This window comes from Lissotriton vulgaris, chromosome 2_1 (genome assembly GCF_964263255.1).
Source record: "Lissotriton vulgaris chromosome 2_1, aLisVul1.2, whole genome shotgun sequence".
In the NCBI taxonomy this organism is placed as follows: Eukaryota; Metazoa; Chordata; class Amphibia; order Caudata; family Salamandridae; genus Lissotriton; species Lissotriton vulgaris.
The window spans coordinates 1,394,866,295-1,394,893,859 of record NC_141687.1 but is presented as its reverse complement, the minus strand read 5'-3'; the positions used below and the strand labels follow the sequence as shown (position 1 = coordinate 1,394,893,859).

The 27,565-nt window shown below is 45.1% G+C and overlaps 1 protein-coding gene across 1 annotated transcript in view; it reads right to left on the bottom strand.

Annotated features, from left to right (window-relative positions):
- The window catches only part of LOC147732631 (uncharacterized), a 277,650-nt gene that overhangs the window by 209,653 nt on the left and 40,432 nt on the right, over positions 1-27,565 (bottom strand). Inside the window, exon 2 of the mRNA XM_086958837.1 lies at positions 20,601-20,721. Within this exon, the coding sequence (XP_086814963.1) occupies positions 20,601-20,721 (121 nt within the window). The remainder of the gene's footprint in view (positions 1-20,600; positions 20,722-27,565) is intronic.

Genomic DNA, 27,565 nt, shown 5'->3' with positions numbered 1-27,565 from the left:
GATGACGTCTCGGAGATGGGGTGCTATAATGGAGTCTGCTTTGTTGAAAATGTGGTGGGGACATGGGTCGGTTGGCGATCCTGAGTGAATGGTGTTCATCAGGCGGATGGTGTCTTCAGTGGTGATTGGATTCCAGGCGCAAAGGTTGTTGGAGGGGGGTTTAAGTTCGGAGGTGGGTGGGGTGGACTGGTCTCCAAAGCTGTTATGTATGTCAGCGATTTTGTTGTGGAAGAACGAGGCTATAGAGTCGCAGAGGTATTGGGAGGGAGTGATGTCGTTGGTGCCGGCTGAGGGGTTGGTGAACTCTTTGACTATGTTGAATAATTCTTTGCTGTTGTGGGCGTTGTTGTCGAGTCGTTCCTTGAATGTTGATTTCTTGGTGGATCGGATCAGTTGGTGGTGTTTGCGGGTGGCGTTCTTGAAGGTGGCCAGATTGTCAGTGGTTGGGTTTTTTCGCCAGGCTTTCTCGAGGATGCGACAGATCTTTTTGAATTTCTTAAGGTCATCATTAAACCAGGGGGCTTTTCTGCTGCCTTGCTTGATTTGATGGTTTTTCAAGGGTGCTAATTCGTCAGCGCTGTGGGTGATCCATTGTGTGAGGTTGGTGGCTGCTTGTTGGAGTCCGATGATTTTGCAGGAGGGTTTTCGTGAAGCGATGTGAAGAGCTGGTCGGTGGTAATTTTGTTCCAGTTTCTCCAGGGAATTGGTTGTGGGTCGTAGTCTTTTTGTAGTTGAAGTGAACGCAGCTGTGGTCCGTCCAATGGAGAGCTGTGGTGTGATTAAAGGAGATGTGCTTGCTGGAGGTGAAGATTGGGTCGAGCGTGTGCCCGGCATAATGGGTGGGGGTGTCAACAAGTTGTTTGAGTCCGAGATTGGCGAGGTTGTCCAGAAGGGTGGTGGTGTTGCTGTCGTTGTTCTTTTCCAGGTGGAAGTTGAGGTCTCCCAGTAGAATGTAGTCCTCAGAGGGGAGGGCGTGAGGGCTGATGAAGTCAGTGATGTCTTCGCTGAATTGTGTGCGGGGTCCGGGTGGTCTATAGATGAGGGTGCCTCTGAGTGTGGTCTTAGGGTCGGTGTGGATCTGGAAGTGAAGTTGTTCGGCGGTTGTGAGGTTGTCATCGGAACTGGTTGTGATGTGGATGGTGTTCTTATGAACGATGGCGATTCCTCCTCCTGTTTGGTTGATGCGGTCCTTTCGGATGATTTTGTAGCTGTCCGGGATGGCTATGGCGATGTCGGGTGTTGATGAGGTGTTCATCCAGGTTTCTGTAAGAAAGGCGACGTCCGGCGATGTGGTGTCGAGTAGGTTCCAGAGTTCAATGGCGTGTCTGTGGACCGAGCGGGTGTTGAGCAGGATGCACTTCAGGTGGTTAGTGTTGGAGCTCTGTTTGGAGTCTGTGGATTTAGTGTGGGTCCTGATGCAGTCGAACTTGCAGGAGTGGCAGGTGAAGGATCCATGGGTGTGTCCTGGGGCGGCTTGGTAGCAGTTGTGGAGTCGGCCGGGGTTAAGTGCATAGAGGGTAGCGGCGCCGTTTTTATGCGGGTGGAGTGGGTTTTGCGGGGGACAGGGGGTCTGGCGCTGGGCACGGTCCAGGCGCGGATGGGCGTAGACGGGCTTACCTTTGGCGCACCTTCGGCGCGCATAGGGCACGTCCGCTGCACGTGAACGCTGCGCGCAGATGCATCTGTCATAAGAGGGTGGTGGAGGGGGGCGGAGCGAGGGAGGAGCAGGTGGGAGGCGGGAGCGGGGTGGAGAGGACGGGCTCCGAGGCACAACAACAAAATGGCAGCAAAAGCGAAACCGCAACAGGTTGGGGCACAAATAGGAATTACGCTGTGGGAAGTGGCACTGGCACAATCACAGGCACTATTAAATAAATCCTATCATGCAATGCGAGCGCTACGATGCAAACTGGCCCAGACACTCTTTAAGACAATGCGAGCAATGAGCAGACTGGCACAAAATACCCCAAGAGAGGCAATGCGAGCAATGCACAGAAGATCGATATCACGCTACAGAACACAGGCAGGCAGCAATTCTATACAAGGCAGCAAAGCAATGCGAGCAAAGCACAACAATACCCAGGAGAGACCAGGGGGCGTGGGGAGCGACCGCTTCTAATGGGTCCGGGCTGCTCAGAACTGGAATAAGCTCCAGCTAAAACTTAGGTTGGAAACCTCTGAAGCAAAATTTAGAAAGCTGCTTAAAACATACCTGTATTCCGGCTAGTATGAAGTGGTCCTCAGTTGTGGTTAATGTCACCTCTTCTCACCCAGCGCGGGGACCCGCCGAGATGGCGTAACCATGCGCTTTATACATTTCTTTATTATTATTATATGAAACATGTATCTCCATTCAATGGAGTCAAATGCTTTTGCAGCATCCAACATGACAGCTGCAGTGGGTAACACAGGGTCTAAGACATGGAACATGGCGAAGATAGTTCTCAAATTATAGGAGGTGTAACGTTCTGGTATAAACCCGGATTGGTCCGGCAACACCAAACTGTTTGAAGTTTGGTATCTAGAATTTTAGCAAGGATTTTCGTGTCCAGGTCAATTAACGATAAAGGACTGTACGATTCACACTGGGACGGTGGCGTATCTTTTTGGAGAAGCGTGATTATCAGGGACTATCAAAGGGAAGGCGGTAGTATGCCCGACTCGTGGGCCTCCGCTTACATCTCCAGTAAATAAGGCGCTAAGAGGTCAAGATATGCTTTATAAAATTCGGCTTTGAGGCCATTCGGCCCTGGTGCCTTGTTATTTGGGAGGGAGAGTATCGCCGCTTTAATATCAGAGTTGTCAATGGGATGGCTGAGATACTTCCGATGCCGATAACCAGGCACTGACGATATCAGATCGGTAACCGTTCAAAGCATCATCATCCATACCCCCCGTGATGTGTAAATATCCGCATAACACTCCTTAAACTGATCTACAATTGCTTGAGGTGTGAAATGTTCCACTCCATGGTCATCCACTATCTTGGTAATATGGTGATGTTCGGCCCGAAAATTCAATCTCATTGCTAACTGTCTGCCTGGTCGTCCCCCCTCGCCATATGCTCTGGCGACATGACAACGCGAAATGTAACGTGTTTCAGATTCCGCTAGCGTGTTGTATTCCAGTAACAGCTCATGTATGCGGGCTGGAGTGGAGGCATCTGGTGCAGTCGTGTATTGTTGTTCCAACTCCCTTAACGCTTCCTCTGTCTTCGAAAGCTGGCCCCTGATGTCACGCACTATGCCTGCTGTTGTGCTAATACAGCCCCCTCTCACAGTGGCCTTAAAAACTTCCCATAAGGTGGCAGCACTATCAACTGTGCCCACGTTTATTTTAAAGTAGTCCTATTGTCTTCCTAACAGTGTCATCGTTTATGGGATCTAGTAAGACTTTGGCTTGGAAGTGCCAGGTTAAGGGGCGGTGCGTGTTTGTGGGGATACTGAAGTCCAGTCGCACGGGGTTATGATCAGAAAGGGTGCACAAGAGAGGTGAGATGTTTGTAACCCACTCTTTCGCGCCCTCACTCAGCAACCAGTAATCCAAGCGGGACCAGCATGTGTGTGCTGGTGTGGCATGTGTAGCCCCCCTTATCTCGGCATTTCGTAAACCTCATGCATCTACCAACCCCAATTCTACAATGGCGTCTCTTATGCATTGTGCAACTTTAACAGTGTGTGCACTCATCGGGTTAGATTTGTCCACATTAGGGTCCAGTTGTGTATTTAAATCACTGCCCCACAAGATGGCTGCCTCCGGCCAGGTGTGAAATATGCTGAGCATTTGTATAAATACTTGTGGCTTGTCTACTACAGGGCCATATACATTGACTATCGTAACCATTGATACTCCCAGCTTACCATGTACCATAGCCCAACGCCCCTCGTCATCAGTATGGGTTGTGATTGGTGTAAATGGGATACCTCTTTTCAGTAAAATGAGTACCCCCCTGGCATAAGAGGAGTACGATGATGCCAGTTTATATCCCGCCCATTTAAGCGCTATTTTAGTCTCAGTCGTTTTAGTCAAGTGTGTCTCCTGTAGGAGAGCCAAATGAACCCCATGCTTGTCTAAGTAGGCAAACACTTGGCGAATCTTTTTGGGCGTGTTTAACTCACGGATATTCCAGGTTAGGCAGGTGTATTTATCACCCATGATCAGTTGTGAGGAATCCATGCGCAAACAAGGTGAACGACGTGTCCAACTCCCAGATGAGACCGGGAGATGGCCGCCGAAGGTAAGCTCAGACTCCTGCGAGTCCACATCCATCTTATCTTAGCAAGAAGGCAACCTATATTGGCATATACCTAAGCATACATCAACTATGGCTCATAACCAGTGCAACTGCGTTTGATTCCTTGGTGCTCCTCAGAGCCAGCCACCCCCCTCTGCAAAGGAAAATCAATTATATCCTGGTTCCCAATGAATCTAAGGTTGCACTATATATAAATGAGTACCATGTCAATGGACAAACTATTCTACGTATTCACATTTATAGCCCACCACCAGTGTCAATCATGACAATTAGAAACTGAGTCTCAGTGAACCTATAGTGTTACAACAGTGTCCCTAGTAACATCAGGGCTCTTACAACAATCAACAGAAATAAGTTCGGGGTTATGGATTCAGTGTATCAATCTTCATTATCAGATGTATCGGGGGGAGCCTGTTTTTTACGGCAGACGGATTTTGCAAAGTCCATTGCTAACTTAGCACTGGTAAAAATGTTAGCCTTGTCGTCCGTACCAATCCGCAGGCACGCTGGATGCAGCATGGCATAAGGGAGATTTCAGTTAAGCAGCATTTTTTTCACAGTCTGAAATTCCTTCCGTGCAGATTGAATACTGGCTGTGAGATCAGGGTAAAAGGATAAGGATACGTACTAGAAAACACACCGTACCCGGTGGCACCAGGATACATCAGGAAAGTGTCAGCATTGGTGTCTGGTCTCCTATGGAGTAATCAACCGGCACGCATTGCACAGGGGGTGGTTTGACGGGTGAATCGCTCTGCCGAATCTAAAACTGTATTATTGGGCAGCGCAATTGAAACCCATAAATCAATGGCCTCATGTTCCACAAAACGACCCAGCATTCCAGGCAGACAGGGCACAAATATTCTGCTGGCCCCGCTATATGACCAGCGAATGGTGCGCAAGTTGGTGGGACCCACGAGACTTTCTGCAGCGCTATGGCATGCAGCGCTAGGTTGGAAAGGAAAAATAACGAAACTCACATCACTGTGGGACTCTCGGGCCCTGGGAAACCTGACACACAGCAAGGGTTTCTCTCATTGGGACACTATAGAGATATCTACGGTGGGAGACCTATGGGAAAAAGGAGAGGTAATTCCATTTGACCAACTGAAGGAACAGTACGGCCTGGGGACACGGGAGTCACACCGCTACGTTCAGATACGTCACGCACTGCTCACTGCCATCGCCCCTGGAGCGGGGGTGCCGGAGGCCTCCCCGCTTGAGGATCGCCTCCTTACGGATTATATGATTGAACGAGCGATGTCACTTATATACCGTAAGTTAATTAACAACTTACCGGACCCCATGCTTAAATTGAAAGACAAGTGGGAGGGTGACATCGATGTTATGGATGAACATGAATGGAATGAAGCGCTGGCGTCGCCAAAAGAAGTTGGCATCTCTGCTAAATTCAGGCTCATACAGCTTAAAATTTTGCATAGAGTATACTATACGAGATCGACATTACACCGCATACACAGAGCACAGCATCCCTACTGTCTTCGTGGTTGTGGGGAGGAGGGTACATTCTTCCACACAATATGGGACTGCCCGCGCATCCAGGAATACTGGAGGCAAATAATGCGCACAATATCACAGACCTTGGAGACCTCCCTGGTCCCTGAGCCACGAAAGTGCTTACTGAATGTGTGGGGACCCAACGATTTGTCCAGACATGGTCAACAATGGGTTACTCTAGGCATGATAATCGCCAAACGGGACATTGCACAGAGGTGGGGGGGCGGTAGAAGTACCAACAAAAATGTAATGGTGCATGAACATGGACAGGGTGATGATAACAGAAAGGGCGGTATACACTAGCCGGGCCTGCCCAGGGAAATGGAATAAGATTTGGACCCCATGGAATGTGTACAGAGGGGCGATCTGTGAGCCCCTATCGGAGGAAGACCCAATAACATCAGATGAGGAGGGAGAGGACGACTAATGGAACCTAAAGGTGGAACAAGGGAGGGGGAGGCCACAGGACACGGGGTGAACTGAGGACCTAGATGACAAGGAATTGAGGGACTAGTAGGGCGAGCTGGCATAATCCAACTCCCAACCAACATTTGTGCCGCTAGTGATAAACGTCTCTGTGGACCCTACCTGAGGAGAGCGTTTGCGGAGGGGAGGAGGACTTGCTTGCTTTCTTTGCACATCGCACAGCTTTGCACATCGGACCTCGCCGCACCCGCTTCGCGGGTGCCGCTTCGCGGGTGCCGCTTCGCCTCGTGGAGATTGAGGCTGTCATCGAGGGTGTTCTGAACTATTGGTCCCGGGCAGAGGCAGGTAACGGGGCTGCGAGCGTTGCAGGGACTCCATTACCCAGGAGTCCCTGCCTGACCGACACCCAACTTCCGGTCCGCTCTCCCTGTTGCTCCGCCCTCTGGCCACCTGAGGAGCATTAAAATCCCCTGCTTGCTGTTATTTGGCGGGCGCGTCTCTGTGGACCCTACCTGAGGAGAGCGTTTGCTGAGGGGAGGAGGACTTGCTTGCTTTCTTTGCACATCGCACAGCTTTGCACATCGGACCTCACCTCGTGGAGATTGAGGCTGTCATCGAGGGTGTTCTGAACTATTGGTCCCGGGCAGAGGCAGGTAACGGGGCTGCGAGCGTTGCAGGGACTTCATTACCCAGGAGTCCCTGCCTGACCGACACCCAACTTCCGGTCCGCTCTCCCTGTTGCTCCGCCCTCTGGCCGTAACCACCCCCATATATTGGGGCTGGTCTCCCGCAGCGCGGGACGCAGCTCGGGGCGAAGACCGGGCAAAGAGCGGGCCGTTCGAGGACGGTAAGGACTGGACTGGGCCCTTTCCCTTTTAACTTTTCTCGTTGCCCATTATATCCTGCTTGCAATCGGGTCAGAGACATACCATGTGTTCACGAGGAAGTCGCAGTAAGACCGCTAAGGGAGGGAAAATGGTGAACGGAACACTTGATGACTTTTTAACAAAGACCAACATGGCCATTGATAATGAAATTACCAAAATGCAACATAGAGTTTCTATCGAGTTAGACGCGGCTAGAAGACTATCCCAGGACCTAGCCATGTCAAAAAGGTCATCCATAGGTAAAATTGCCTCCGCCAAAACCCCTGAGCGCCCGTTAATAACAACAGAGGCAGTTATTCATCATCCTACAGTCACTTTTCCATCTGTGCAAGCTATTACCTCTGGCCCGACTTCTCCCAAGCCTGAGCCAAAGTCTTTTCCCCCTGTACTAGATTTAAATATCCCCAACAGAAATTCTGAGGAGAATCATTTGGTTGTGAGTCCCAATCATCATAGGGTTGTTAATCAAAAAAGAAAACGCATTGCTAGATCACCCTATGCTAAAAAGAAGGCCAAAATCGCTAGGGCACAATTCTTTAACAATAGAAGACCCCCTGTATTAAGTAGGGTGGATGAAGATGTGCCCCAAGCAGACCTAAGTCTCAGTGATGTAGAGCCCTGTACAAGCACAGATAAAGTTGAATTAGATATATTAGCCAATGAGGCTCGCTCACATCTCGTCGCGGGGATTAATGGAGGACCCGTGTGCGAGTTAGAGGGGAGTGATGAAAACTTTTTAAGAATAGTATGGGAGACCCTGAAAAAGCTTTTATCTCCCCTTGAACTCAGACTCTCACGCATAGAAAATCATCTGCTAGAAATGGACAAGACTATTGTCACACTAGCTAGCCTTAGCCTTAAGCAAATGGAACGAAACTGGGAGAAGAGAATATTGCGCAGGTACCAGTAGCAGCTCCACCAGTTCAGTCCCCACCCAAACCAATACCCAAACCACGTACAAAGGCTTATAATCCCACAGCCACTATTCCCCAAACTACTGCCCCCGCTCCCCGCCCCGTTCAATGTATGCCACCTACCAAGCAGGTTGCTGCCCCTAGACCAAATAACACTGTGACTCATCGTACATACCCACAGGGATCCCGAAATGTACATAATTTTCGCAGGGGTTTTATAGATCTACCCCCGGATGCTAGGCCCTATGTTGTGATCTTGGCTGGAGTGCCTGTGTTGGAGACACAATCCCAGGAGAACTTCTGGTCTTTAAAAAATAAGGTAATTCACTGGCTTAATACAGATAGACAATTACCTAATCATTTAAGAAGTAATGTCCTAATGGTGCGTAGTGTCCCTTGGATAGGCCCAACTTCTAAATCCATACCTGGTGACTGTATTGTTGTCTCCTTTGCAGATACTCACACGGCACAACATTTATGCTCTTGGGATGCACGAGGTGAAAATTCAACAATTGTTGTTAGACCACTTACTTTCTTCTACCCCCTGCGGCCAAGTTTAAATCAAGATGAGAATTGGTCATTAGCTCGAAACCCAGTGCGGGGTGGGCGACTGGATGGATGGCAAGGTCGCAATGGTTGTTGGGAAGGGGCCCCAACTTTCAATCGGTATGGATGTTTAGATGAGGTCAACTGACTTACGAGGATAAAGGCACCTGCTTATGACCCTGAACATGTTCCCCTTTCTGTGAGTTCTGTCTCTATTTCACCTGAACATTGTGAAGACACTGTACGTCTGTCCGAAGGTCCCAGTCAGAGCCTGAGTTTGAGCCCTGTCCTTAAGATTACTGAAACCAGGGTGGCGGATGTTAACTTACTAGAGACTAACCCTGCCTGTAGCCAAGTGGGGTTGCTCAAAGTGGTCTCCTGGAACATAGCAGGGTTAAGGGGTCGTTTGGATAATGAAGATTGGGCCGAATACATCGACACCTTTGACATTGTTGTGCTGCAGGAGAGCTGGGCAACAGCCCCGTTATTTAGAGCAGGATACTTAAATTACTATAAACCTGCTATCCAGGGCCTAAAGGGAAGAGCCTCTGGAGGATTGGTGGTGTGGATTAGACACTCTCTGGGATACCGACCATCCGAAATTCTGGTGAACAACCCGGACCTCTTATGTATCAAACTCAACAGGGGAAATGATCGGAGTCTCGTGTTAATAAATATTTATGCCCGGGGCTGCCAAGGAGGTCGTAAACAGCCAGTCTTGAATGACCTCGATTTGCTTTTGAGGGAATTAGGTAGTGACAATTTTATCCTAGTGGCAGGGGATTTAAATTGTTCATTCGAACCTATCCTTAATTTAGTGGAGAATGTGGGTGTCGATGAGGATACTGTTTGGAACATCCCACCATTGACCATAAGCAAGGGTGTCAGGGGAACCGAGGCAGCACTTCTCTGGACAGGATTTTGTTTGGAGTGGGGGTTGAGGGCAGCGAATGGGCGCACACCCTCTGATAAGTCTGGTCAACCTACCTTTAATAATGGGGTTAGTATGAGTCAGATAGACTATGTACTAGTCAAACTAGATCTTTGGCCTTTCGTGGTTGATATGGAGGTTGTGGTTCGGCCAGAGAGTGATCATAACCCTCTCTCATTGGGACTCAGAATACCCGGTGCGGGGGTTGGACCCTCTGCAACAGCAGTTTTAACATCTGATGTCATCCTGTGTAATGACAGAAGACGGGTAAAATGGACTAAGGTCATTGCAGACCCACCCCTTACCAAAGACATAGAGGAGGTAGCAAAGCAAACAATGGGCGTCATGGCGGATCTTCCATCTTACGCTGGTGTTAACTCCCAAATAATCGATTTACATGAGAAATGCTTTAGGGAACTAAAGATTTTGCTCACTAAGGGCCCGATGTAGGTAAATCTTTTTTACCACTTCATAAATACCGATTCATACCGAATCGATATTTAAGAAGTGGTAAAAAAGAGAAGGGCAGATGTAGGTAATTTTATTTTAAAAATTACCGAATCGGAAGGAATCGGTATTTACCGATTCGGTAAATACCGAATCGGTAATGCCCATTGATTCCTATGGGCATTGAAGCCCATAGGAATCAATGGGCATTACCGAATCGGTATTTACCGATTCGGTAATTGCCGATTTCTGCAAGGGTGCAGGGGGTGTCACTTTGACACCCTCTAGCACACCCAATACTGGCTTGTGTGCCATGTGGCACACAGACATGCCCTAAGGGCATGTCTGTCTGTCACATGGCATAGGTGTGCATGCACACATGTGCATGCACACCTGGATTCGGTATTTTAACACCCAATTGGATTGGGTGTTAAAATACCGAATCTGAAAGGCCTGTGGGACTCAGAAGAGTCCCACCTACATCTGGAAGATACCGAATCGATAAAAATACTGATTCTGTATTTTACAGATTCTGTAAATTTACCGATTCGGTAAATATACCGAATAGGTAAATACTGGCCCCCTACATCTCAAAGTGCCAAATACCGGTCGGAAACGGCCGATTTTGGCCGTTTCCGACCGGTATTTGCCACCTACATCGGGCCCCTAGCCACTAAGGTTAAAGAAAGATAATGCTCGCAAAAGGTGGTATAACAAGAGTTGTAGGGTAGCACATAGTAAATTACTTTCTGCACTTAAAACCAGAGACATTAATGACATTAAATTTGCCCGGTCATCATATAAACAAATATTGTGGGCAGCTAAGAGGGAGTGGGATGATAAATATTGGGCAGAACTCCTTGTGGCGTGCCAATCATCCAACCAAACAAAGTTTTGGGAGACTGTAAAGTGGGGCAGGAATCCGGATTCCCAAATACCTGTGAACCATGTTTCTGCAATAGATTGGGTGGTCTTCTATTCTGCCCAATTTAAAGACATGAGTGCAGTACATGAAACACAGCAGGTGCTTACAGCAGATCTGACTCCCTTTGATGGGGCTGTGCTTACCTTTTCATGTACTGAGACAGAGCATGCCCTTGGTTCGGTACAGTCAGGGAAAGCACCTGGACTGGATGCAATCCCAGCTGATCTTTTTAAATTGAATCTTGATGTATGGGTCCCGTACATAACCAAGTTGGCCAACGCCATTGCAGCAGGGGCTAGGATCCCCGACACCTGGAAAGGGGCGGAGATCTTACCTGTTTTTAAAAAAGGGGACCGTTCAATCCCAGGAAATTACCGCCCTATAAGTCTGATAGACTCACTTCAAAAAATAGTTTCTAGGATGGTACTGGCAAGAATACAGGGGTGGATCGAGTTGGAAAACATATTGTCCCCCATGCAAGCTGGGTTCAGACTGGGCACTAGCACCATAGACCAGGTCTTTAGACTTACAATGTTATATTGGAAGGTGGTTCTGTTGGGTGGAGGGGTGATTTATGCCGCTTTTGTGGACCTTAAGTCGGCTTTTGACTTGGTTCCAAGAGCTAAATTGTGGGACTCACTGAGACTTATGGGCCTACCCGTAGAACTTCTGGACATAGTTATGAGATTACACGAGGACAACTTTGCCAGAGTTAGGTGGGGTACACAAGGACAGGTGACCGACAGCTTCCCGGTGACACGTGGGGTGCGCCAGGGATGTGTGTTGGCCCCTACTCTTTTTCTCCTGTTCATCAACCAGGTAGTCAATTTTTTTTCCACATTACTAACGTTTTAATTCAACTGTTAATGCGGGGTTCCCAAAAACCTGGTCCACCTCAACCATTATCCCTATATTTAAGAAGGGTTCGAGATCTGATCCGGCCTGTTACAGGCCGATCTCGCTAATCGACTCTGCCGTAAAGATTCTTGGCAGAGTCATTCTACACAGATTAGGTGACATTATTAAGGAGAAGGGGGTGCTCTCTTACTTGCAGTATGGTTTCAGGGAGAAACGAGGTACAATAGAGCAGTGTTTAAACCTCCACATGCTGGTCGGTAAATACACTATGGCAAAGGAGGGCCACTTATATTTGGCCTTTATGGACCTCTCCTCGGCCTTCGACTTGGTCAATAGGGCCAAGCTATGGGCCATACTGGCTGGTATCGGGATTGATCCCCCTCTAGTAGATTTCCTGGCCGCACTTCATGCAGACCTATCAGCTACTATTAGAACTAACCGCGAAGGCAGTACCACCAGACCATTTAGTTCCAGAAGAGGTGTGAGGCAGGGCTGTATTTTAGCCCCACTCCTGTTTACTATTTATATTAACTCCCTAGATAAAGCCTTGGAGGGGTCCACACCTGATATCCCTTATGTGGGGGGGTCCGCAGTACCCGTACTCCTCTACGCGGATGACGCGGTGCTCTTAGCCCGCACAGGGGTGGGGTTACAGAGGCTTCTTGACGCATTTGGTCACTTTATGTCCTCGTTAGACCTCTTGGTCAATAACAAAAAATCGCACATTATGCTGGCAGGGAAGCGACCAAGGCTAAAAAAGCTGAAATCTTTTAGCTGCTGTGAAGAGGGGATCTCGAGGGTACAAGTGTTTACCTACCTGGGTGTGATATTCGAAGAGAAGGGCTCATGGACCCCACAGGTGGATGCAAAATCTTTAGCTGTCACTAGATCCACCTCCGCACTTTTGAATTTGCCAAGCGTCTTGGGTCTCGACCGATGGAGGCATTATTGAAGGTCTACAAAACCAAATGTTTATCTATAGCCTCCTACGGAGCTCCATTGTGGGGCCACTCACACTGTGGCAAACTACAGACAGCAGAAAATCACTTTCTTAGGTCCTTATTGGGCGTTCCACAATCCACACCAGTCCTATCAATACACACTGAGTTAGGATTGGGATATATTACTGACTTGCTCCAACTAGCGCCCCTAGTATGCTGGACCAAAACTTGGCTGAACAAGGACATCACATTGAACCATACAATTCTCAGGGACTGTATGTCCTCGGATAACGCCTTAAAAAATCCTGTGGTTGGAATACATAAAGGGGGAGATGGGCAGACTTGGCAGACCAAACCTTTTCAGTCACCCAAACACTATACTTAAGGAAGACTTGAAATGGATTAAAGAAAACTTTATGAGGAGGGCAGCTCAAACACTGGAGGAGAAAGAACTTACTAAACCTAGAGTTAGAGCCAACTTTCTCCTTCTGACCACGCCCCAAATTGAACCTTATCTAAAAATCGTGAGCAGACCATTTCATCGCCATTTACTCATTAGATTTAGGTTCAACATAATCCAATACTCCCTGGGTGATTTTCCTGTGTGGGGTGTTTCTGATGAGTCTACCCCGTGTAGCTGCGATAACTTTTCTGAGCAAACCCTCATGCATTTTGTCATGTTTTGTAGCCACTACAAAGAGAGTAGATTGAGGTTCTTGGCACCCATTTTAAGAGATGCAGGTTTCGTCCAGGTACGGCCTGCTCTACTTTATCTCCAGTTATTAGGTAGTACCAGGACAATCTTCGGGGTTGCTAGCTTCCTGGTCGCAGCCAAGCGTACAAGGACCAGGACGCTATCCCCGAGACAACTGGAAGGGTGACTTTATCATCCTGTATTCCCGCTATTGACTTTTTAACCATTTTTAACTTTTTATAGGGTGTATGATTTATACTGATCTGAACCTTCATATGTATGTACAGTGGATACCCTGACAGGTTTGAACCCTTGATTGGTTTTTGACTTCATGAATTTTGTTAAAATTGTAATCAATTTTTTAAATATATGTCGTTTTGTTGCTTTTATGATTTTAAATGCAATCGAATAAAGCTTGCTTTGACTGACTGACTGACTTTTTCCACATCCCAGACAGATGCACCATCTCTGGGCGGGTCTAAATACCCGATGTTAATTTTTGCTGACGACACCCTGCTTCTCTCTAAAACTCGCAGTGGGTTACAAACAGCCCTGAATAGGTTTGCAGAGTTTTGCAGGGTAAATGACCTACAGATTAATGTTGATAAAACCAAATTTATGGTCTTCAGTAATAAAAATCCAATCACTAGCTTTGTTAGCTTGAATGGTGTTCTGATAGAACAGGTGAAGACAATGACTTATCTGGGTGTGACTCTGGATTATCATCTAAGTTGGAAACCCCAGATTGAGGCATTATACCTCAAATTTGTACGACTCACGGGTTGTTTGCTTCTGGAACAAAAGAAATCCCTGACTAAACGAATCACCCCTGTATTAAAAATCTATGAAGCGAAGATAAACGCAGCCACTTTGTACGGTGCGGATATCTTGGGTTTTAAAGATTTATCCCTCCTGGTCAAAGCACAGAATAAGTTCTTGCGAAATTTAGTAGGCCTTCCTCAGTCTACACCCATAAAACCGCTGTTGCTAGACTTAGGTTGTAAACCCTTAAATGAGATGGCCCGGTTCCGCTTGGTGGCATTATGGCGACGGATCTGGACGACTCCGGAGCTTAGCCTTTTTGCCAAAGAATTAGACGAGGTTAAATCTTTGTGGGGAGCTTCTAGAATCCCATGGCTTAGGGAAGTGAAAAAGGTTTTGCTTGAAATGGGTCTCCATCAGCTCTGGATTAATCCGGGGGGTTCCATCTTTCCCTCCAAACAAGATTTTAAAGACCAGTTTTGGGCATCTGTTAAATTAACTACAGTCATCCAATCGGAAGTTACTAATTTAACAGGTCTTTTTCTGACTTATAAACTGACACCTTCCCTTGAGCCATATTGGGACGTGATTTGTAAAACCCTCGACCGGAAACTATATCATCAATTCCGTGTCGGCACGCTCCCTATCAACTCTTTTACTGCTAAGTGGAATGTGAATTCAAATAATTGCTGTCCTTGGTGTCCGGGTCATCTAGAGAGCATTGGTCACTTTTTTTTTGCCTGCCCAGCCTATCGTGCCCCACGCCTAAAATGGATTAAACCCTTATGTTGTAGACTGGATAGCAAGGGGTACCTTGAAGCCCTGAGGCTTTTTCGTACTAACCTGTCAGAGTTTATTGTGGTCGGTGTGGCCAAGTTCCTAGGTTGGGCATGGATAATTCGTACCAGGAATTTGAACATTTTATGATGGTTTTATATATTGATGCGGATTTATAATAGATAATGTCCAAAGGCATTTTATTGTAAAGTCTTTATCAATTGTTTAATAACTTTTTAAATGTTCTACCGACATGATGTCTTATTAATATTTCATGAATTGTATATTGTCTTTTATGAATTTTATTTCGAAATAAAGACTTACTGAAACTGAAACTGATAAACGTGCCACTGTGCCAAATGTTAACTTCTAATGGAAATACTTAAACTGCTTATCTACCCAGCGGATACATACCAAGTGTATCCCTGCAGCCGCTCTGGACGCGTTAGCCTACGGCACACGTTGCTGTATTCCCAGGGACATGAGTGGCATGCGGAGGGCAGTGGTTTGAAGAGGACCTAACAATTAAGCTGAGGTACATTAAGGCCGGTTTATAAAGTTTTTAACTGGACCTGATTGAGACCAATTGGGACGGAGGAGCTGCTGTTTGCAGGACATTGTGTCAGGCAGCTCCCTGCTGCGCCCCTCGGATATTGACGCCCTGGCCTGGGCCCAGCTCGCCAGCCCAGGCTTGGCCTTGCTTCCGGGGTGAAAAAAACCCAGTAAACAAATGTAAGAGCAGGTTAGCTTTCAGGCTGGTGCAAAGCCCAGGAAGAGCCTACAAGAATGTCAAACTGTGCCAATTTTAGGTTAAAGAAAACAAGTGATGCAAGGCATGAGCCGGGATTCGGTAAACTTCACTTATGCCATATATTAATTGATGTGGCATGGAGGAAAGACACGACTGTGGGCATTTATTGTCAATGTGTCCTGTTCATTCATTTATTAACTGGCACTGCCGTTCCTCAAAGGGGGGCAGTAAAGCTTGGAGTGTGTCTGTCCGACTGCGCGCTCAACACTGAGTTGGAGGCTTGCCTTCAGCTCACCGACGCACACGAGCTATTTACGCAGTTACAGGAGAAGTGAAGGAAATATTAGGATTAAAGCAGTACAGCTGGCTAAGCTTGCCCTGCCCCCCCTCCCATTCCCCTGCTCCCTCCCTCGTATCATCATAATGAATGTATTTGCGTCCTCAGGCTTGCATTTGATGTTTGCTTCGTCAGGATCGGAATGTAAATTATGCAACAAACTACATGTTTGAATTTATAGTTTAAATTAAAAAATGCTTTAAAGTGTTTTTCGTCAAGACAGATTAGTGTTTCACCTCAGTGCATCACATGTTATCACTGCATTACGAAACATTTATTAAAAGTGAGTTTTTAAAGCTCCACTGGCATGTATTTCTGCGCACCCTGATCACAATGCTGTTAGTGACTAAGAGACACATGAGTGAGTGTACCCTATTTTTGGCATCAGTTATTACACATGGAAGACCATTACAGGCTTTTAAATCAAACACAAAAGAGGTTTTTGTACAGCGCACATTCTGACTCAGACCCCGCCCCAATCATACAAGCCATGCCTCTTTATTATGTTTGCCCACCCCTTTTAGAGACCCTCCAGTTTTTCATCACACTGAAAGCCCTGGCTCCACATGCGGGTAGTAGGCGCTATACCAGTACCAAAGTTCAATACAATGTCACCAGACCACTCGGAATGTTGTTAATCGCAGTCAAAGAGTCGTAAACGCAGTTGGCACCTCATAGCACCTTGAGGCCAGACACATGGCAAGAAAGCGCCACACCATCTATGAACCACGAGCCGGTCTTTCCCGCCTCTCTCTACAAACTTCTGTGTTAGGGTAGGTGAGAGTTCAGCTACCGGGGGTTACAGTAGACCCCCTTTCTGCTACTTTTTACTCCCCCCCCCCCCCGTACTAAAATATTCACACGTTGTCTAAGCTCCTAAAAGATGTGCTAACAGCAGATAATGCGCAGCAGGATTTTTCGCGAGCTGCTATTGACGTCTATGTCACTAGCTGGAGAAATGTGGAAGATTGTGCCTTCTTGAATTATGTGTGTTTATGTTGAATACATTTCAAGCATCCCCGTCGGTATTTTTCAAGTGCGTAGTCTTTATTTAGGTTTCCATACATGGAACAGTAACCAGGGTAGTGAAGAGACAGCCGACACGTGTTTCGCCCAAGTAGCCCATCGGCCAAGGGCTTTTTCAAGGATGAGAATGTGTGGATATGTAGGAGAAAGGAAAAGTTTAGGAGGCACAGGTAAGTGGAATGTGAGAGATAGTGTGAATACGTGATAAGGGGGCATAGGTAAGTGAGAGGTGAGTAAAGGTGTGAATGTGTGATAAGGGGAGGGGAGATTATTTACAGTTATAAGTGTCAGGGAAAACGGGGAGGAGAGAGGAGAAATAGAGGAAAATAAGGTCACTCAGTGAAATGGGATATAATATATCACATTATGGCATTTGCGTTCGAACTTAGTTTTGAAAAAAAAACTGTCTATGAACATCAGGTAATTTAACATATGGTAATTACAGTTATGTGGTTGACGCAAGGAATACAGTATAAAGAGTACATTCATTCTCAAAATAGACACATATTATTGAGACCAGCATTGAAACGGTATATAAAGTCATTCTATCCAGCCCTATAGTTCAAGCCATAAGGTTTTAGTAAAGTACATTATTTCATTCATAGCATGGTTGATCTTATGTTTAACAAGTTAAATTGGACATATATCATTTCTAAGTTCTAATTGCGACACTGTTTAGTTATGACAATCATAATGTTATTTAGCTTTGGGCATAGTCCAATGTGCAGTAGGGTGACATAAGGCAAAATATTGTAAGAGAGCATGGCGAAAGAGTTGTAGAAAATGATAGAAAGTGAAATTAAGCAGCATTTATTACAGAGGCAATCCTAAAAGGCTCGATTCACAGATTAGAGGTGGGTGAAAAAATGTGTTGGTAAATTGAAGCTTAACAGGGGTTTGTTAGTGCTAATAGTTTACCTGGAGTCAAAAAGCATACTTGGAGTTATAATTAAGGTTGAAGTATGCTAGCAAACTATCTTCTTTATAACAAGGAGGATGTGAGAAAAGGAAGTGAGAGATGCAACGCACTCGGAGTCATTATTTGAAACAGATCCTGAAGCATATTGTAAAGCGCCATGTTACATTTTTCCAAGGCTTAGAGGCTGAATTCTTGTTGATTGAGAGGCCGTGAGAAAAGAAGTTGACAATAACAGTCAAAATCACAAAGTTAATAGTTTTTCTAGAGTCAAAATGCCCAATCAGAGTTAAAATTATGGTTGTAGTAATGAGTGTATAAAGCTAGCAAACTATCTCCTTTATGACAAGGAGGCTGTGATAATAGGAAGTGAGAAATACAACACACTCAGAGTCATTATTTAAAACAGATCCTGAAACGTATTGTAAACCGGCATGTTACAATATTTCAAGGATTACAGGCTGGATTCTTATTGAATTAAGAGGCCGTGAGAAAAGAAGGGGACAATAACAGCCAAAGTCACAGAGTTGGGGCGCTAGGGTGAGATAGCTGAAAGTCTAAAGGAACCTAGTACGTGTTTAAAGTGTCGGGTAATGGCATCCAAGCAAGCAGAGTGTTAAAAAGAGACAAAGGCATATGTGGGCGCACTAAGAACGAAAGGATTAAGTCCTTGTAATCAATTTCATGCATGACAGCGGGTTTCGGACAACTCGTGTCTCACCTTACATTTAGTACAAGGTATGAGGATCTCTGCAGTCAAATCAAAAGGTCTCTGCAGTCCCGGGTACAGTAGGAATGACCGGAGGACGCCAAAAGTTCAAGTACTGACTCAACCTCTCACTTCAGTCAGAAACGATCAAGGCGCATGAATAGAGACCGGGGCAACTGAAAAGTTACTAACCCGAACAACGTATAGAGATCATTAAAATATTCTACGTATAAATAAGTGAAAGAGTAAAACGAAGTGAGAATTGGGGTTTGACTCGGACAAGGTATTTGGAATCATTAGGAAAGAGGACAGCCTAGCGCGTAATAAAAGTCAAAAACGGGGTAGGGAGAGCCCAAAGCTCATGATATATTACTGAGGATCGGGGCAACTGAAGAGTTGCTCATCTGGAGGTTGTGCATTGGTACATTGGAAGTATTAGAATATGTGAAATCCTGAGAGTATTCAAGATGCAATAAAGTATTCAAAATTATGACAATCAAGCAGAGGTGTAAATTTAAGTAGAAAAAACAGCAAAAGTGAGATGTGGCCAAAGAATATTGCATTATAGGAGATTGGACACAGAGGAAACTCTTTCATGATGAACTGTGTATTATGAAGAGCAGATTGGTCTAGAGATATGGTTGTTTTAGTCATATATGAGACAAGTTAAGGTATACTTATAGTGTATGTTAGCAATACATTTCGCCGAGCTTCAGCGCATGTGCGCAGCAACGCTAGGCGAGACCTGACTAATCCTGGAAGAATTGGTATATAGTATTGCAAAAAATAAAATAATCGGTGCTCAATTCAAATATTAAATCTATCCCTAATAGTCTTCTTAGACAGTATTAGAACTAGAAATGCCAATGTGCATAATTATTTAGTTAAAGGCTTTAATGGTAGGCCAATTAAAATAATAATGACTTAAGGAATATGAATCCGCTCTTCGATCAGGCTCAGCATAAAGTTCGAGAATCTTATAGTTTCTGTCACACACATCCAACACAAGTTATTCCTGCCACAACATATGAAGCATACATTTGGGAGGAGGGTATAGTAAGCTGGAAAGTGAACTAAGATGGGGAAAAGTGTTTTACATTTATTTTTGTAACTGCCTAATATTATGTCTATTGATCGTCTTCATTAGGAACTCTAAACCGTGCAGACTGTGAATGAAGTATTGCATACATCAGCTACTTTAAGGTTTCATTTCATGTATAGCACAGGTTTGCTGCTAAACTGTGCACCAGTTGAGTAGGTTCTCAGAAATTCAGGTAGTGAATTGCTGCCCTGATTTCAAAAGCATATCGAGCACTCTGATTGCTGCAAGCATTCTTTCCGTATACCTGCATATTGTAATCAAATCAAGCACTCTTCAACGTAAGAAAGCTTTGGATTGAAGTAGGACTGAAGAAAATTATCAATGAGTGGAACGGATCACCGATGGTCCACCAAATTTTTAGAGGCTTAAACAGTGGCTGCTGAAAGAAACATGTATACCTTATTCATCTGAATGAGTACAGACGGCAGTTCAATCAAGGTAGAAACCCTGACAGTGGATGCTTTCACTTAAAAAAAAAAAATTAAACGGGAATCTGTGTTGAATAGTTTCGATAAACGTATTTCGGCAGCTTGGTCTAATTCATTTTTATTGATGCGCTCATTATACATGCCAAGAATTCATTGAATGAAACCCTTATTTAAACATTTTAGGACAGGCGTAGAGATACAGCTTTGTTTCGAAAAAGTAAACACCTATGAAAGGTTTTCCTATTCTTTAACTATATAACAGTAGCCCCGAGTTGAAGCAAACATATACTCCATTACATTGATTGTGATGCTTCTGATTAATTGAAGTGCCTCTCCATTTTATTATACCTTAACGTTCTTACTGAAGTGTCAAAACAAAAGCCAAAATAATTAGGCAATCAAGCACTAGGCAGAGTGGAACATGACTAAATATAGATAGAACAACCTTACCCAGCGAGATCAAAGCGTGGTGAATTTCTTTCATCACATTTCGATAAAGTACCTTCTGCCATTCGTGCAACAACTTCCACTCCTCTTGTGAGAAATAGGCAGTAACATCACAGAATGTAACCTGAAAGGAAAAGAACATTGTGCAAAGTAAATAATCGGATTTTATATAACATTTACAAGTGAATCAGAGTATATTTCAACTACATGCCTCCAGTCACGGAAATGCTGCTCATTTAGTCCAGTATCATTTATGTTCAGGCAAGACGCAAGTCTTATACAAAAATAGAAAGAGGGCTGGGGGAACTATCCAGGTTAGGCAGTATGCAAGTGACATGGCACATGACATCACAGTGTGTGATGTCAAGGCGTGTGACAATGCACGTGGCATCACAGGAAGTGCAGTCACAACCAATGACCTCACAGGAAGTGACATCAGATCTTAAAAGTACTCCCAACCCCAACATAAAATCTGGGCATTAACTTATACATTCATTTTTTAAAACCCTGCCACAAGGAGAAACGTGGCAGTAAATCTGTTCTGCTTAATTGGTTGCAAAGTCTGCATTTTAAAATATCTTGTGGCATTAAGGCACCTGCTGCAGAGACCTTTGTGTGTCAACTAAATCTCAGGGAATAATAATAATAGTAAATTAAGGCAGGAGGTTAATGTATTTGCTGGAGAGAGCAGTGTTTTGTCTAGTCCCACTTTTGAATCCAAGTAGCATAGAGGGTTTAATATGTTTCCTGCAAAGCACAATATGTAACATGCAGATGATAGATTTTTATTTTATATAGATGGTTAAGTGGGATATTGCTTTAACACAGAGATCCTTTTGCTATTTCCAGTTCCTAAACTGTAATCCATCTAATATTACACAGTGAGCTATTAAGGGCATATGTCTCCACATCTTATGTACATATCCTACACAATGATTTACACACATACGATGTTTTGTCAATGTATTTTGTGTATGTGTGATGTAAAGCACTTTGGCACACTTATTTATTTATTTATTTGCGGGTTTATAACGCGCTTGAATCGACTCTTTACCAGAGTATCTCTGAGCCCAAAAAACACCAGAAACATAGTCAGACAGTCTATGGATAGTAATTTAGTTCTGAAACAAGAATGTTTTGAGCTTCTTTCTGAAGCTCAGGTGTTCCGAACATTGCCTCAGCTCCAGGGGTAGCTTATTCCATAGAGTCGGACCGACTACAGATAAGGCCTTACCACCCTGTCTGGTCTCACAGCTGGAACTCTCAAGAGAAGTTGGTTACTGGACCTAAGAGACCGAGCCGGGTTATATGGAATGAATTTATCTCTCCAGTGCAATGGCCCTAGTCCATTTTAGCTCTTATGTATTAAACAACAGGTCTTGAATTTTATCCTGTTACGGACTGAGAGCCAATGCAATTTCTCCCGGGGAGGTTTAGACGATGTTCTAGGGGGGGCATTTAATACTAGCCTAGCCGCGGTGTTTTGAATCATCTGGAGTTTGGCTAGTACTCCATCGTTGGCCGATAACAGGAGGCCATTACAATAGTCAATGCGACTAAGTATCCGAGCTTGCACCAAGGTTTTTCTGGTATAATCGGGCAGCAGGGGGAAGACCTTTCGCAACATGCCAATGACATGGAAGCAAGAACCCACAGTGATGTTACAATGTTGCTTAAAAGAGAGTTCACGATCCAAGCGCACTCCTAGATTTTTCACAACCAATTTAGGGTCTGAGACCGGGCCAAGGTCTTGCGGCCACCAGTCCGGAGTCCATAGGATCTTTGCTTTCCAAAGAGTACAACTTCCGTTTTGCCTACATTACATTGTAGGCAATTAGAAGTCATCCAATTTGCTACTGCCTTCATGCCTTTGGAAAAAGAAGTTTTCACTTCGTCGGTTAGAGTTTTAAAAGGAAACAGGAGCTGGGTATCATCCGCGTATGATACGGGGATGAAACCGAACTCTCTCAAGATTTTCGCTAGGGGGGGCCACATAGATGTTAAAAAGAGTTGGGCTCAAACAAGAGCCCTGTGGCACCCCCTTAGTGATCTCAGTTTCCGCCGAGCAAAATGTACCCATACTAACCGATTGAAACCGGTTAGATAGGAAACTTCTTAGCCAGGCCAGTGCTGTACTCACAAGACCGATCTTAGCAAGCCGTTCGAGCAGATTATTATGAGATATAGTGTCGAATGCTGCCGACAGATCTAACAGTACCAGGACTTCCGAATGACCCTTGTCCTGGTACATGTGTAGATCATCCGTTACTGACAATAGTGCCGACTCAGTACTATGCTTCGGCCTAAAGCCAAATTGCGAATGATCTAGACTGCCGGTCTGTTCGATATAGCTCGAAAGGTGCTTATTTACATGTCTTTCTGTGAGCTTTCCCATGAATGGAAGTAGGCATATTGGTCTGAGATTAGACAAATCCGTCCAAGGGATTGTAGTATTCTTCCTAATAGGTCTTACCGATGCCTTTTTCCATTCCATGGGCACTCTGCCTTCAGTCAATGATAGATTTATCAGGCATTGAATCCCTCTGCCCAGTGTTTGAGCCACCACCGGCATCATTCTGGCTGGAATAGCGTCCGAAGGGCTGCCACTCTTGGTTTGACTCACCATGCATTGCACCTCTTCCAAAGAGATGGGAGGGAATGCACTGTGAGTGGCTGAGCAAGTTTCTTCTTCGACTAAAGGAGATGATAAATCTGCCATAGAAGATCGGTTGGCAATCATGATGTTATCATAGATCTTATCAATCTTAGTTGTAAAAAATTGTGATATTTTATCGCATAGCACTGGGATGAGTACTGCACTGGGATGAGTACTGTATAGCGATATAAAAGAAATAAAACAAAAACAGTGGTATTTAAATTGGTATTTGTGTAAATACTGAAGCAGACCAACATCTGACATTTCTACACTGTATGCATTTCTTTTAACTCCATCCATGCTGCTGACGAGCTGAGCTCATCATGGAGTACAGTGGAGCTGCACTCATGACGAGCTGAGCTCGTCACGGCCGTTGGAACATTAGCACGCGGGGCTAATTTCCCCGCTGTGCTGAACGTTCCAAAAACGGGTGCGGCCGTGACGAGCTCAGCTCGTCATGAGGACAGCTCCGCTGTACTCCATGACGAGCTGAGCTCGTCACCAGCATGGGGGCGCTGCGTGCGGCCCCCCTCCCCCCGCACAGGAGGTGAAAAGCCCCCGCAGTGAAGGGGTTAAATGAAGGAATTCAACAAAGTCAAAAGCATGCCTCCTTTAAGTCCCTGCCAAAAGATAAGCTTTGTGCCTTTTCCCCCTGCACTGCATTTAGGAGCGAGGCTTCGGATAGCTCTCAGCCAGGATACTCCAGCAAAAGGAGGCCCAATTGCCCCTTAACTTCGACCTCTGTTAAGGGCCCACTGGAATCTGTTATGCCTCCTGTTACTGTTTGGAATGAAAGCAGACAACGTGCAGGCACTACTGAATGTGTCCCAGTGTCTGAAAATAACACCGGAATACGTTTTTTTTAATAACCAATTTTTATTAATTTTCGGTTGCAATAAAGAACACAGCACCATTTAGGAATACATTTTAAAAGGCAATACACAAACATATCACATTGGCATAAAAGTTAGATGTACATAGGGCCAATACCGGCAAACCCACTTCCATTCTAGATATTGTATCAGTCCAAATTAGTCTTCTATCACTCCGACTCACTTGCCCCACATTCGGCGAAATTTCTTAGGACCACCCCTGGCAATATAAAGAGACCGTTCCTACGCTGCACACCAGTGCACCCCTCTGCACCAACGCACCACTGTAGGTGCGGTAGTGTTTAGCCAGTGAGATGCAATGTCCCTCTTGGCGACTGCTAGTGCCGTATTAAGGAAGAGTTTCTCAGCCCTGTTGCCATCCAACCCCTCAGTGATGCCCAGGAGAACATGTGTAGGGTCCAGAGGAACCTCCCAGCCCAAGACCTCTGTGAGCTCCTCTATGACGGACCCCCAATACCCCTGTATCAAAGGGCAAAACCATACCATATGATAAAAGTCTGTCAGGGAGTGGGGACAGCAGGGCAGAGGGCATCAGGTCGAAGCCCCACGCGGTGAAGACGCAGCAGTGTACGATAGGCAGCACGTAGGAAGTATATTTTGACTAGCACCTGACATGAAGCACCCGACATCAGAGGACATTAGTCTACCGAGCCCCTGGTCACCCTGAAGTGACCCAGACTCTGTCCCCTCTGCTTTCAGATTCCTTCCATCACGAATCCACCCTTGGATTCCTACAGACACTTTCTTCCTTCCCGGCAGCAGCTCTTCCTTGAAACTCTCCGGTGAAAACAACGGTAGTTTCCGATACCACTCCAGACTTATGCATTCGGCTCCTCTGGTATAGGTAACTTGGGTACTTGGGTATCCACGGTGTGGTGGCTCTCTAACCTCCTAAGTTCCAAAGGGTTTCCTCGAAGTCCACCGAGAAGGGTCCTTAAACTTTAAAATTGTAACTGCAACTTCCCCATTGAATTGTACAGAGCCCGCAGTCGTGTTAGTACACTGCACCTGTCCCCCATGGGGTCCCTTTCTACTCACCTTGGGTGATTCCTTGGGGTCCCAGCGATTCTACTTGTTCTAGACACAGTCTTGACTCAAATCGTGGTTCTTATACCACTTTTTTAGTATATGGTTTGGTCCTCCCCAGGAGCCCACTGTGTATTCTGCTACTTACAACTGTTTCTTTTCTAAAAACTGTGTGCTTTGTGTTTTACCCTCGTGTAGAGGATACTAGAGAGTGTTTTATTAATAAATTAATTTTTGTATAACTACTGTGTGGTTCTCCTTTCATGTGATTAATACTAAAGGAGATATTCTGGTAAAACAAGTTGCTTTACATTCATTCAAGAGTAAGCCTGAAGGCTGCTCTCCACAGCTACCACTAGGATAGCTTTCTAATGGTTATCATCTTTGACCTCATACATCATAAGGGTTGTTTGGACTGGTGCAAAGTGCCCACTTTAATTAGTGGACAGCATATACCAGGCCAACTTCTCAAATTGGTGGCACCGGTGGGATTCAAGCTTGCAATTGTTTTACAAGATAAATATTTGTATTGATTAACTGAAAAACACTAAAGTACTAGGTACTTATAATAGCAGTTTTCAATGAGTAAATTCTGCTGAACTTGGGGTTGGGTAGTCAAGGGTCTAGCACACTCTTTCTCAAACCTTAGAGAGTTTAGTTTCCCACTAGGTTAGGTAGGTGCATGCACCACACCGCACCTGATATGTCATCTAAAGAAGAAACCACCAGTGGCTCTCTGCCTTCTAGATACAATGAGTTTACATTTCACGAATTGAAAGCTATGTGTGTCTCTAGAAAGCTAAAGACAAGCAGAAATTCCAACACTCAACCCCTCATTGTGGTGTTACTATCAGATGACCATAGGAAGACCCCTGGGTCAGATGAACAGGATAGAGTGGGTGGGGCAGGGAATGAGGACAGGTCAGGAGGTGAAACCTATGATCTGGATTTGTAGTGTAGTTCCTATATTCCCAATAGGCTCTGCGCATTGGAATAACAAACAGCAGTGTAGACGTAGGACTGAGGTCATCTAGGTCTCTACTGACTATGTTAGACTTAATTTGGTTTGCCAGCTAGCTCAGAGGTCACTAGAAACTTTCTCAAATGAAAGGGTTAACTTCCCTGATTTAGACAAGAAGGGATTCGTTTCTGACAACCGCATAAACATGACGACTTTGCTTCCTCAGAATAAAGAGTATATCTCTAGAGTTGTGTGAAAACAATAGACCGCTATTTCACTCAGTCAATCGTGCATGCTTAATTTCACCAGAGTGCAGAGAAACGGGCGTTTTCAATAAAAGTTGTTATTTATTGAGCAGTCATTTTTCTCATGCAAGAGAAATGAATTGCCACAATTGCAATACCTATCATGAAGTAAAGTGTGTTCAGTAAAAGGAGTATTATAAAATAATACTGTAAAAGCATTGATATGGTTTCTTAGCCATATGATACTTTAAAACGGATAAAATATATACATACATAAAAACATTGACTAACGTACTCAACTGCTGCTTCTAAGATACGCCTACCCCGGTGTACCTGACCTCTGCCTAGTAAGTGGGAAGGAGTAAGTAAGTTGCAGTTTTAAGTTAAGTTGGTTTTAATACTCTTAAGGTTTTAATCAGCTCTGTACCTTGGTTATAGAATGAAGGAGGTCTTGTATCTCATTCTCAGGACTCTATCTCCCAGCAACCCGCAAGGGTGACTGGAAACACTGGAGCTGGAATTTCTCAGCAGGAGAAAAGGCAGCTTCTTTCCCAGTGCGTCAAATGGGAGGGACAGCTTCCTTCGGCTCTCGCATCAGCTGGGCTTCGGGCAAGTAGATAGCCGCTCTGCTCCCAACCACCGTGTGTTTGCTTAAGGCAACGTTGGTATATTTATACTTGAAAGGTGCCGGGTTTTGACGTAAGGTTGGACATAAGACGTCACTAAGAACTGGCAGTTCTTCAGGACTCTCAGGAGTTCTAGGACAAATCAAAACAAAAGCAGGGGGAATTCCCGGGCCGCTGGAGGTTTGGTTTATTTAAACAACGCGTTGTACTTTCTAGGAGTCCAGGGAAGTAGCCTTGCCGTATTTGGACCGCATTGGCTATGACTAAATATGGATATGATTCTTATGCCTTTATAAGGATATGTATTGTTATAACCGCATAAGGGCAAGAATCGGGAATATTTAAATAGGGTCCTAGATACATTCACAACACCCACTCCACGTATAATGTCCATCATTACTAAATACTAAGCAATATATAAACATATATGTATGCAGGTGTTTTCCAGCCCACCCCAAAATACATAAAATGCATTTGAAATGGTATAGATACACGAAAAATGAGTATTATACTGTACGTTTTTAAGCAGTGGTATCATTCAGGAAATGCATATATAAATAA